This window comes from Pseudonaja textilis, chromosome 5, assembly GCF_049901715.1.
Source record: "Pseudonaja textilis isolate UNSWEBS1 chromosome 5, rPseTex1.2, whole genome shotgun sequence".
In the NCBI taxonomy this organism is placed as follows: domain Eukaryota; kingdom Metazoa; phylum Chordata; class Lepidosauria; order Squamata; family Elapidae; genus Pseudonaja; species Pseudonaja textilis.
This window is the reverse complement of record NC_141994.1, coordinates 15,472,297-15,485,064: the sequence shown is the minus strand read 5'-3', so window position 1 is coordinate 15,485,064 and position 12,768 is coordinate 15,472,297. Positions and strand designations below refer to the sequence as shown.

The following is a 12,768-nucleotide window of genomic DNA, read 5'->3' as shown; positions in this document are numbered from 1 at the left end:
CATGCAGTTCTATAAAGTTCAGAACCCTGGATTTTACGACCAACTTGCTACTAGCCATAATTACCTGGGTCGCAGATACATGAATAGCTGTCCCAGTCATCACTACAATAGCTGTGAAGGGGACAAGGGTTAGAATCACAAGGATTGTCTACTTCACAGCCATCCTTCACATTAATCTTGACTGCCTGTTTCATGTTCAGTGTAGCAACATTTGTAGATGTTTCTCCCATCCTCACTCCCTGAAAAGAAAAGAAAAGAAAAAGAGACCAAAGGAATAACCAGCTAACATATATATCACAATATAAAGCATAGTGTTGCACTGGTGGTATAGGAGAAAGAGAAACCATTTCATGTGCTCCTTTGACGTAATCATAAAAAGACATTTCAAACTTCAAAAAATCAAGAGAGAGAAGCGACTTAGAACTAAGGAGAAATTTCCCGACAGTTAGAAGAATTAATCAGTGGAACAACTTGCCTCCAGAAGTTGTGAATGCCCCAACGCTGGACATTTTTAAGAAGAGATTGGATAACCATTTGTCTGAAGTGGTGTAGGGTTTCCTGCCTAAACAGGGGGTTGGACTAGAAGACCTCCAAGGTCCCTTCCAATTCTATTATTTTATTCTATTCTAACTTTCACTTCTATTTTTTGCTTAAGCATGTCTTGGTTAAGCTCAACACGTTTATTTATCTGTTTATTTCTAGATTTATAAGGCCCCCACTACTTAAAAAGTGTAACTCTGGGTGGTGTACCACAACTAAAAACAAACAATAAACCAATTCCCATAACATTAAAATATACGCAAAGCGAAAATATGAAGGAAAGGCTTTTAAAATAGCAAACAGGAACCATAATGCAACAACCAAGAGGGGACTCCCTTTCAACGGTTCTCAAATGCCTGTGAGAAAAGCTAGGCCTTCAGTGCTTTCCCTGAAACGAAGCTTGTAATATTCTGGGTGGGAAGAGAAATTGTCCCAGAACACATGGACAGCCACTAAGTCCCATAAAGCAGGGGTCCCAACCTCCGGGCTGTCTCCTCACTCCCCACAAAGCCAGAAAGGTTGGGGAACTCTGCCACAAAGTGAAAAGATTTAAAAGTGGGAACCAGAGCATGGACTCTATGTAGAAGTGTATGAGGCAAGCAGATATTTTTGGGAGAAGGTAATCCCTAAAGAAACTTGCCCTTATGCCAGGTAAGTCTTTTTTTAAAAAAACCATCAGTACCAGTGGTGGGATTCAACTTTTTTTTTACCACCGGTTCTGTGGGCGTAGCTTGGTGGCAAGCTTTGCATGTGCCGAACACCCACTTTGAGCAAACGCAGAGGGTTTGATACTGGCCTTCCCCTGCAATCCTGCACGCTCCCTGCGTCTTCAACAGCTAATGCGCGGCAATCTGCTGTGCCGCGCAAAGCAGCCGAGCTTCAAAACCAGGAAATAAAGGCCCGTATAGAGCCGGGGCACGTGGGAGGGCCCAGCAGCTGATCGTCGGAGTGAACTGGTGATCCTTGGAGATACCTGTTCAGTCGAACTGGGCCGAACGGGTAGAATACCACCACTGACCAGCACCCATATGTCCACTGGGAGCTAGTCAGTGCAGAGACTATTGGTTTTCTTTGGACACAACGAGCTGTACCAAGAACTACCTGTGCCACTACATTCTGCGCTATAAACTTCCCAATGGACTTCAAGGGCTGCTCCATGTATAGCCGCCTCAACCAGAACCAAGGATACGAACGCTCTGATTCCCAGGTATTTATTTATTTAAAGATTTTGGTGGGTGTTTTAAAAAGAAATGAGCCTATTTCAAACTCTAGTAGTTTATGAACTGCACTAAATTAGAGTTTGGGATTTGAACAAAAGCCCACATGGAGATTAATGTATGTCCCTTGGTCTTTTCCATGTGGAAATATTGAGAGCCCACACCCACTGCCTACTGTGGTTTATTCATGGCTGACATCATGCTGAAGGATGATTAATGCGATGGGACTCAGATGGGGGTGTGCATAAGCGCACCAAACGTGCCTACCGTCCCTGTCCTATTGTTTTTTATTTTTCTTATAAGTATCTATCTCATGTATTCAAAACTATATTTATTCTTATACCTGTGTCTTGTAAGCGATTGACAAATCAAATAAATACTTAAAAAGAAAAAAATACTAAAATGTTCCAAAAATTAAACGAGTCAATCGGAAGTATTAGGTCAAAAACCCATTTTTCTTAAAACTAAGTTGTTAACTGTAGATCTGAGCAAAGAATCTTTTAAAAAAGTTATTTCATAAACCATGAACAGAGCATTCCTCCCCAAAGGGTGAAAAGAAGCTGCATCTTTTGAAAAGTTGACCAAGTTGCTTTGAAGGCTTTCCCAAGCCCTGTGCATGTCTGTCTCTGCACGCTGACTCTGTCCCAGACCATATGATTTACAAATACATGTTCAGACAACTGGAGACACTTTCTGAAGCAGCTGTGTGAATCTTCCAGAGGATAAAGCTGCTTTAATATGTCAAAAATAGTGCTTAGTTTCCATCAATGTGTTTGCATAGAAGCCTCTTCTGAATGTTTTACAGAATAACATTTCCAAGTAATTAAAACATCTGAATGCAATTCCAACGAACAAATTCAATTAAAATCAAAGAAACTCATAATTAGGCACTTAAACTCATCATTAGGCACTTTTAAACAGAACACTGCTCATTTTCTTTCTGCTCTCTCCCTTCTCTTGTCTTTGACAAAGCTAGAATTCTTCTCATAGTTAATGTAAAGTTATTTATTTTCAATTTTTTCACCTGTAGACAGCCAGAGAAGCCCTGCTGCACAGAGACTAGATCTCCAGAGACACCTCCTACAATAATGCTTTTCATTTTTAGTCCAGGTAGCTGATTTCCAATCTGCACAGTGCTCTAAAGAGGAAAATAGGGGAGAGGATTAAAGCTTTTCCATAAATTCTTAGTTACAGTATTTCACTGATATTTTTTTAAAGCAAGAATAAGTCTGAAAGTGGTAATAGAAACTATTCATGTTGTGCTTCTGATAAGGAAGCCATTCCAAAAAGTATAATGCCTTCCCCTGTTCAACACAATTTCAAGAAATAAGTTGACAATGGTAATTTATCTTTCATGAGTGAATAAATCTTCTGTCACTAAAAGGTAGAAGCCAAGTAGTATTAAATCTTCGAGTAGAATCCAGTGTACTCTATGTAGGCTTTGGTTATCATGAAGTCCATCTTGCTAGAATTATGATGCCCACATAGTTCAGATTTTCCTGTTTCTGCTAGTGAAGGTTGGAAGGACTTGAGCATTAATTAAATGTTTTCCACCCAACTCCCACAAGAGTTCACAAATAAAAAACAAGAAAAAAGTACAGAATGTTTAAAAAATGGCAAAGATGACAAAAAGGGGGAGTTACAAAAAAAAAAAAGAAATGAACCCACAAGATGGAAAGGGGATTTCACTTCCCTTTTTCAAAAGGGAGGGTGTCAAATTCTTGAGGGAAAACTTAATTGCCCAAAGGAGGCATGGCTGTAGGGAATGCATCCTTCTAAGATCTCAACAGCTGGTGTTAATTGAAGGATTCCACAGCACACGAATCCAGATTAAATTGGCTAGACAGATATTGTGGAAGACAGGTAGTCCCTCATATAACCAGGCCCTACACCGTGTAGGGTTTTATGGGTATAAACCAGCCCCTTGAATCATACCTAGAAGCAAACCGGCCACCCCCAGTGCAGCTTGCGAAGCTATTGTGTTAAGTGGGCATACTAAGACATTCCCATCACTGCTCATGGTGCTGTACCTTGTTTCTCCAGGAAGAGATACAGACTGAACACACACTCTTAAATGGGTAAGAGCAACCTCATTCAATGTTAATAATGCATGTAGGTGGCCTGAATACCTATAGCTACTCAATATTGGTAGAATTGAGTCAAGAGATAATTCTTCCCTATCCAAACCCTCACAACCTCCAGCACTGAGGTAGAATCTTGCCAGCCTCCCTTGGCACACTGGGGTTGAAAGATACAATTTGGCATCATCAGCATACTGATGATACGGAATCCCAAAATGGCAGATCACCTCACCCGGTGATTTTATATTGGATGCTGAAAAGGAAGGAAAGGAAGTAGAACCCTGAAACATCCTACAAAGGAATGAAGCTCCCTTTGCCCACCAATCAAGCAAAAATGGCCCCAGAGAAAGGAAGAGAACCATAAAAAATGGCGCCTCAGTCCAGGGGCCAAGTCAGAAAGATATTGTGGTTGTTGATATCAAAACTGCTATTGAGGCGCACAAGGATCGATGCATCACAAGTCATCTACTGTACAAGTGCAACCAAAACTTACTTAGTAGCAAATCCTGGTCTGAAATCTAACTGAAACAGGTCTAAATAATATTCCCTCTAGGATTTTCACCAGCTGCAGATGTACTTGAGTTCAACATACAGACCTGGATCACACTGGGTTAAGAATAGCTGGCAGGTTATAACACAACTGTTAAAGGAAAATATATTTCTGAATCTATGGTAGAAACAATGAGAAATGACTTCATTCTAGCATGCTGACACCTATTCTGGCCATTCCTGTCTCATTTTGATAATGAAAGATTATGGATGTCATCTTACCTGATACATGCCATAATCCAAGGACACAACAGCAAGATACTTGATGTCTTTGCCATCTTTTGCACTCTTCAACTCGATTAGCAAATGATGCCATTCACCATCATTGATCCGCACTTGGGTCATCCTCAAACTAGCCACCTGATTCTGTCCATCATAGACCTCAAATACCACATATTTATTCAGTATCTGTTGAAAACACATCTTTAGTTGAGGAAAAAACAACAACCTTGAATTGCTGGGAAAATGCTGTATATACATCGAAATATACATGCAATTCTTGGAAAATAGTTATAAAAACACAGGTTATGTTTTTAAGACAACTTTATGATTTATTCTTCAGAGGATTATTAATATGTAGAGAAATATTCTATCTATATTCAGTATTAGGTCCACTATGAGTGGCAACTCTCAATTAAGGATTGTCCATTCTTCTAGATCTATAGGCACTGATTAATATTTAAAGCAGTCTTGATTTGGCAAAAATATTTTTCCTTCTGCTAAAACAAACAGGGGAACTAAAAAGTTAGTAGCCCTACTTAAGATTGCTCGGCTGAGTGAACTCTACAGTTTTGTGATATTCTGCAACTTCAGGGATGGTCAGCTTCGGGTTTGTTCAATCTGCTTTGCTTTTAATTACGTCCCAGAGCCGACTGTAAATGAAATATGCATAAGACTGTACTGTTGAATTGTCTTCATAGCTAAGAAAGACATTTTACTGTTTGCCATTTGTGACTGAGTTGATAAGCTAACATACCTGTATATTAATCTTAGATGATATTCCCGCATCAGCTTGCATTAAAACACCATTAACCTTGCGAGTTCTAAACATGAGACCAATGTACCATGGTATAGAAATAGTGATATCAAGGTTATTCCAGGTGATGATGCTTTCACCAGTGAAACGCTGAGGAAAAGGCATTGCTATAACACAAGGCAAAGAGAAGACAAAACAGGATTACTTGATGAAATATTTTAGAATGAGGGGGAAATTCTCAGAACATTCTTAAATTATATCCAAAATGAATATTGCATGATACCAGTAAGGATATAAATAAAGCCAGGAGACTTTCAGCTTCTGGGATCTTCCTTCTTTTTCATTAGAAATCCAAATATTATTAACTTAAGTCTAATGCAAAAAATAAATAAGAAAAAAAAAAGAACCCCCTGTCCAGAATATAGCCTTTTCAGAGAAATACCCACTTTATTTCAAGCTTTCTTTTTTACCTTTTATGTAATTTTAGGTTGGGTTTATTTTTTCCCAATTGCTAATGTCGCTAGGTAGCAAAATGATCTTTACATGTAGAAACACGTTTCTTCAGCAAAACCTGTGGCCTATTGATTTTGTAGACAATACTAAAAAAAAAGTGAAAAAGCTACACAATTTAATTAAGGAGCAGCAAAATTAAAAGGCATTTTCTAGACACTGATAGCAAAGGATTCTGTAGACCAAAATATCTAGACAAATACCCAATTGTCCACATACAGCCTAGAAAAGTTGAAGGCTTCTGCCACAGGAATCAGACTTTTCTCTATGTGGCAACACTGAGACTGTTACTTATGCTACACAAATATTAAGAGCCATTATGAGAATTCATACATTTCACCAAACAGAACGTAAAGTTTACTGTGTACAGCTAATCTGTAAAGTTTCTGTCCATGGAGAAATACCATATATTGAATAACAAGCATGTTATTCTCAACTGTAGTTATAAAAAGGCATTGAGCTTAGCTTTGAATTTATAAAAGGCAGCAAAATCCAGTAAAATGTTTAAAAATGTATGCATGAATGTGGTTCTGACAATTTCTGGGCCCTGGTAATAGCAAGGATGCATGCTATTTATTACTGTCTATTAAGAATCTGACAGTGTTATTTTTATGGCCCCAAGGGGCAGCAAAATAACACATTTATAAAGGAGCTGACAAGCCCAAATTTGTGGTTGCTGTGTCACCTATGCCCCAGGCAAAAAGCACTTTGATCCTATGAATATATTTTGTTCCCTAATGTGCAATTGTCCTCAGTGCTTTTACTTCTGGCTCAATTTGATCATTTGTTTAAAATTCTCCTTTATTGACATGACTTATTTTCCTTTATGTATATTCTGCTCTACATATCTATCTTACAAGTAATAAGTAATTGATCGTACCTATGTACAATTGACAATAGCATGAATCAAATGGTTTTTGAAAGTTTGAAAAACCAAGTATGCTACACAGAAAGAAGTATGCTACACAGAAATTTTTAGCTGAATTTCTTCCACAACATGGGAACAAGAGCTTGCAAAATGCATCACACAGATTCCGACTTCAATCGTGATTAGAGATTAACATGCTATCAAAGTTTATTACAAAAAGCCTTAATAAGAAGCAACGATGATTCAAAATGATTTTGCATCAGCTCAAAGAAAAGCACGAAAAAAACCCAATCCTTTAAACACAGTACACCATTTTGACTGCTGTAACAGAAATGACGGCAGAACATAAGTATTGTTCACAGTAATAATCCTTTGGAATCTTAAGGCAAATTAACAATATTGGGAGAATCGTTTTTTAATTGTTTTCTGAAAGACAGTTCATCAAACTGATTTTCACATTTTCTTGGAAGCATAAAGCATTCACACTTATATTCTTAAATGCACTTAGTAAATTATGAATAGGCAGCTCAAGTTCTCAGAGTGCCGAAATGTCATTAAGTAGATAGAGTTTGCAGTAGTACTGTGTAATATTTAGAAACTGCTGCTGTTAAAGCCAATATGGAGGCAAAGACAATTCAGAAAGATTGGTGGAAAGCTGATATTCTTACTGTAAATATATATTTACAGATTGTTCTTAATGCGGATTTTCTCCTGCAGCATGAGAGAGTTGTACAGTACAGTATTATCTCGGAAGTATTCCTGGGCGAGGGGGACACACACTGAAATTCAAGGAACCTAGCCAGCATTTTCCGTGTGTATAAACTTTAAAATACCCTCTCACATTCATTGCCATCTGCTAAAGAGTCATAGATGTAGTACAGAATACAAATTTCCATCCTGGGAACAAATGAAAAAAAAAAAACCCCTAAAGACTGAGGCTGACAAATGGGAACAAAGAATTGCAATGAAGGATATGAACGAGGATTTTGTTCTCTGTTAAGATGTACAGTGCATTCAGGAAGCATTCAGACCCCCTTCACTTTTGACAATTTTGTTATGCTGCAGCCGGATTCTACACTTGTTGAAATTTATTTATTTTTCCTCATTAATCTACACTCAGCACCTCATAAGGACAATCTCCCATTGCAAGTGTGTAAATCTTGTTGAGTCATACCCCAAAAGACTTGAGGCTGTAATTGTAATTGTCAAAAGTATGTCAACGAAGTGCTGAGTGCCAATACTTAAGCCGATATGACATTTCAATTTTTTTTCTTTTTAATGAGGAAAAAAGTGATTTTCAACCACTGTAGAATCAGGCTGCAACATCACAAAATTGACAAAAGTAAAGGAGGCCTGAATACTTTCTGAAGTCATTATTGTAATGAATTATTTTATGTCTGGGTGATTTTCTGCCCCAGTGATTATTAAAAAAAGGTTAAACTTAATTAGGTCACCATTATTAACTAACAGTATTAATCAGTTGAACAGGGATCATTTTGAATTGAAGCATTTTCGCTGAAAAAAGACTGAAGACTGATTTTATGTGTTTAGAATGAATTGCCATATAGTAAAGATAAAGAATATGCTACGTAATGGGCTTGCCATCCAGAGATGCTATGAGCCAAACTTCCCAACCTAATACCCTTCAGATATGTGACTCCTAGAATTCCCAAGTCAATTATTTAAATGAGCCCGGTCCAGCATTTACTCAATACTCTGATAGTCCAAGGCATTTTCCAAGTTCTTTAAGTCTGCTCTGTGGTTTTAGTCCTTTATTTCAGCTTCCTAGAATTCCCAACTAGCATGGAAATAATTGGTCCATGCATACCGGGAATTATCGTTCCAAAATATTTGGAAGGTACCAAACTAACAAAGGTGCAGTGGATTATTAGATTCCTGCAAATGCCTGGTTTAAGAGAGTGTAGATAGGATATATAATACATTTAATAAAGAAGGCTATTGTATCATAATTAAAATTTGCTCACATGCAATGCAATATTTCACATAATCAAAAGCAGGATCCACTGTTTACCTTGTTCACAGTTTTTTCCCCCATATCGCAGGGGGCAATCACAACTGTAAGTATTCCATTTGCTCACACAGGTACCACCATTCTGACACCAATTTGTGGTGCAATAATTCTTCTGAGCTAAGCAACCTGCAATTCCAAAAAAAAAAAGAAATAATAATTCTGTCCTCAAGACATTCAGTAATCACGCTTTCAAGTTGTAACAAGCTGTGCTCTGGATTGGTGTCATGCTTCAGAATAGGCCGCAAAACTTAATTTTCTAGAGAGCAACTCACAAAGCTTATCATACTTTGTATTGTGATCTCCAACACTCAACAGGGAAAGCATTGGAAAACTAGACTAATATTATAGTAAAACAAAGGCTAAAGACTTTGATATTGAACTGTTTTAACTTCCCCTATAGTACATATATCAGGGACCTGGGCTACCAAGAAATATGTTTCAGAATAACATCTGTAAAGGTGCAGTTTTCATAGGATGTTATCTTAAATATGTCTGCAGTAAGGTAAACTTAACAACTGCTTGTTTAACAGTCTTCCTTCATAATTATACCAGTAATGAAAAAGTTACTTCATGACCAACCTTTGCATTTATAACCTTTGAGGTCTGTAAAGCAAAGGGAAGCTGAAGTAAGATTATAACAGTTTTTTATTCAGCATTTTGCTTAATGACTTAGTCCCAAATATGGTTGCTAAAAGAGGATCACCTGTATGCACAATGTAATTAGATATATAGATACTGTAGATATCATTCTTTATTGGCCAAGGGTGATTGGACACACAAGGAATTTGTCTTGGTGCAAATGCTCTCAGTGTACATAAGAGAAAAGATACATTCATCAAGAATCATAAGGTACAACACTTAATAATAGTCATAGGGTATAATAAGCAATCAAATCATACTAGGAAACACTCGATATTACAATTAGCAAATTTGAGAAATTGGCCCATGAATATATCTCTAGTTCCTTCTTTTTACATTTTGCTATGAAAACACAGTTCTTTGTGCGTATTAATTTTCAGAGAATCTAAGGTATTTTTTTATTCCAGTTTTATTCTCGAGTAGGCTATACCTGCAAGGGTGCCATTATTGGCTATGTAACTGGCCATATCGATGGGCTTGCTGTCAATGGAGAGATTTCTCATGCAACCAACAAACTGCCTGTTATGTACAGGAAAATCTTCAGGTAAATTGGGAACACCTCCAAGCAGCAGAGGACCGGTTAAATCCAACGACCTAAAGAAATCAGAAATAACAGGGTTTTTGTTTTTTTTAACTCAGATAGGTAATGTAATCTTTTGAACAGATATAATCTCTTTTTTGTACAATAACTATATTATTGGGAATTAGATATTAGAGATAATTATTTCCTGCTGTTACAGATACTGTCATGACATTGAAAACGAAATAGTACAAGTAGTCCTTACTTTGTTAAGGCACTGTTAAAAATTATGACAGTTGGGAAAAAAAACAGGTTTGTGATGAATTCCTGATAGCTTCTTACAATCAATGGAAATGCCAGCCGTAAAATTTCAAGTTGCAGTCATGTAATATTTCATTTAATGACCCTGAGTGATTCACTTAACAACAGAAGTAGAACCAATGCTGTAAATCCAGCATAGTCATATGATTTTTCACTTAGTGACAGAGGTGCCAGTCCCAATTGTGGTAAGTAAATTGTGGACTACCTCTAATGGATCCTATTAAAGTGATGTAAATGTTACTTATTGTCAATAGTCAACTATTTTAAGTTTTTTTTTCTTTCGCTTTAAACTGAGAAAAGGTTTTGCCAGAAATGGTAAGATTTTCCCCCCAATAATATTAGTATTACAATTTCAAAGCATTATAATTCTTATATATCAGGTTGTTACTGAAAAAGAATCTTGATATATAGATAATATTTACAGCAATTCTTTGTAACATAAATACTTAAGAGAGGTGATGTTGCCCAATACATTTTAGGATTACAAAGGAATATGTAAATCCAACATCTTCATTTCATCCTAATCATCCTAATCATGTATGTACTCCTTTGCTTTTTCAAAACAACAGACATAGCAGAACCAGAACTAATTTACATAATCAAGATGCTGCATTTATTCAAACTTACATTGACTTGTAAATGTAGATTTAACCTGAGAAACCTATCCAAAACTAAGCTGAAAATATTCCAAGCAGGATTGATTCATTAAAAGTCCTCAATGACACAAACATTTTCAAGACTCTTTCCCAATTAACTGAAATATATTAATTTATTATATTAGAATGTCAAGATTCAGGATTTTAGCTCTTTAGTTCAATGTGATTAAACACCACAGAGGAAAACAGATCAACTGTGTTTCTTCCTTCATTTGTCTTTTCTTCACTTTGACACATTCTCCTTCCTCACCTGAGTGGATATTTTTGAAGGGAAGCGTGAACACTTGGCTTTACTTACTTTTCAGCTTCTTCTTCTCTGTTGACTTTTTTTCCCTATACTAGCTCTATACCCGTGCTTCGTTATGAAACTACGTGGTCGGGCTTAGTTTTTGGGAAGGAAAATAGATGAATTCTGCATCTACCTACCAGCATCCACTGGAGTTTCACGGACTGGCTAGCGTCCAGTGTGTGTGAGAGTTGAGGGCTGTTTGGAAACTGAAACTGAATTTGCTGTGTGAGCAAGGAGACAGCAAGGAGCCTGGGTGTGGCTTAGCTCAACTGTTCTGCACTAAAGCTGCTTGGTACTGTGAAACTAAAACTAAAATTCCTCTGCTTGTGTTTTGCACTTGGAACAGATTTCTTTTCAGGTGGGGAAAGGCAGTAGAACTCCTTAGCATCAGAGCGTGTTAATAATAATATATGAAATATACTAATGCTCATTTTGAAAAATCCTTTCTTAGTGAGCACCTAGAAGCCAAGAGGAATATATGTGCCAAATTTCAAGTGTGTAGGCTTTACGGTTCTGGAGATTTTGTGTTGATGCATGAGTGATATTTCGCTTTTATATAGAGAGAGATTAAAAGATGCTTAAGAAATAGAAACACCTGCAGCAATTGGTAACTTGCCACAAGGAGGGGCAATTTAGCAAAGATTTCTACATGATTGTTCTCTCAACCCAACCATTTTGTCCTTAATGCACAAATGTAAAGTTTAATTGAATACAAACAGACATGAAAATGACTTTACATCTGACAATAATCAATTCCAGGCATATCTAAAAAAAAAAGGAGTGAAGACTCTTGGTAGCCGGATTAATTCTATATATTCATGTCATTAAAAACCATCAACGCCTTACTTTTTGGAGCCGGACTGTGTTCCCTGAGCAGCGCAGGAGTAGTTTCCAATCAGACTTCCAAAGCGTACAGCCACTGCGGTATCACAGTCGTCCACGGTGACCACAGCTACCTTCTCCCCTGAGGGCCCATGAGGAATGCCATGTTGGCCTATGTTGGGCTTCAAAATAAATGTGAAAATTTTTTAAAAACTTAAAATGCATAAATATTTCAAGCACCAGCATTGTACAATCTCTGCCTCACTGTAAGTTAGAGATGGACAACCTGTCAGCCAAGGTGACTGATGCTCTTTAAGGCATCCGTACTGAACCTCTCAGAAGCCACGATAACCATGACTGCTAGAAAGTAACAATCGTACTGGTAGTCCTCGACTTACAACAGTTTGTTTAGTGATGGTTCAAAGTTACAACGGCACCCCCAAAAAGTGACATGAACGTTTTTCACACGGCCATTGCAGGATCCCCATGTCATGTGATCAAAATTCAGATGCTTGGCAGCTGGTTCATATTTATGATGGTTGAAGTGTCCCAGGGTCACGCAATCATCTTCTGAGATCTTTTGACAAGCAGAGTAAATGCGGAAGCCAGATTCACTTAACAACGATATTATTAATTTATTAATTAATTTATTATTAATTGCAGTGGTTCACATAACAACTATGGCAAGAAAGGTCGTAAAAATGGGACAAATTCACTTAACAAATGTTTCACTTATCGAAGTAAATTT

General features: G+C 37.2%; 1 protein-coding gene across 3 annotated transcripts in view; it reads right to left on the bottom strand.

Moving 5' to 3' along the window:
- Positions 1-12,768, bottom strand: part of CELSR1 (cadherin EGF LAG seven-pass G-type receptor 1) — a 171,330-nt gene that overhangs the window by 47,226 nt on the left and 111,336 nt on the right. For all 3 annotated transcript variants that reach the window (XM_026702947.2, XM_087934145.1, XM_087934144.1), the window contains exons 6-12: positions 12,045-12,202; positions 9,843-10,006; positions 8,774-8,899; positions 5,364-5,530; positions 4,610-4,795; positions 2,782-2,895; positions 65-239 (exon numbers count right to left, since the gene is read on the bottom strand). In XM_026702947.2, the coding sequence (XP_026558732.2) occupies positions 65-239; positions 2,782-2,895; positions 4,610-4,795; positions 5,364-5,530; positions 8,774-8,899; positions 9,843-10,006; positions 12,045-12,202 (1,090 nt within the window). The remainder of the gene's footprint in view (positions 1-64; positions 240-2,781; positions 2,896-4,609; positions 4,796-5,363; positions 5,531-8,773; positions 8,900-9,842; positions 10,007-12,044; positions 12,203-12,768) is intronic.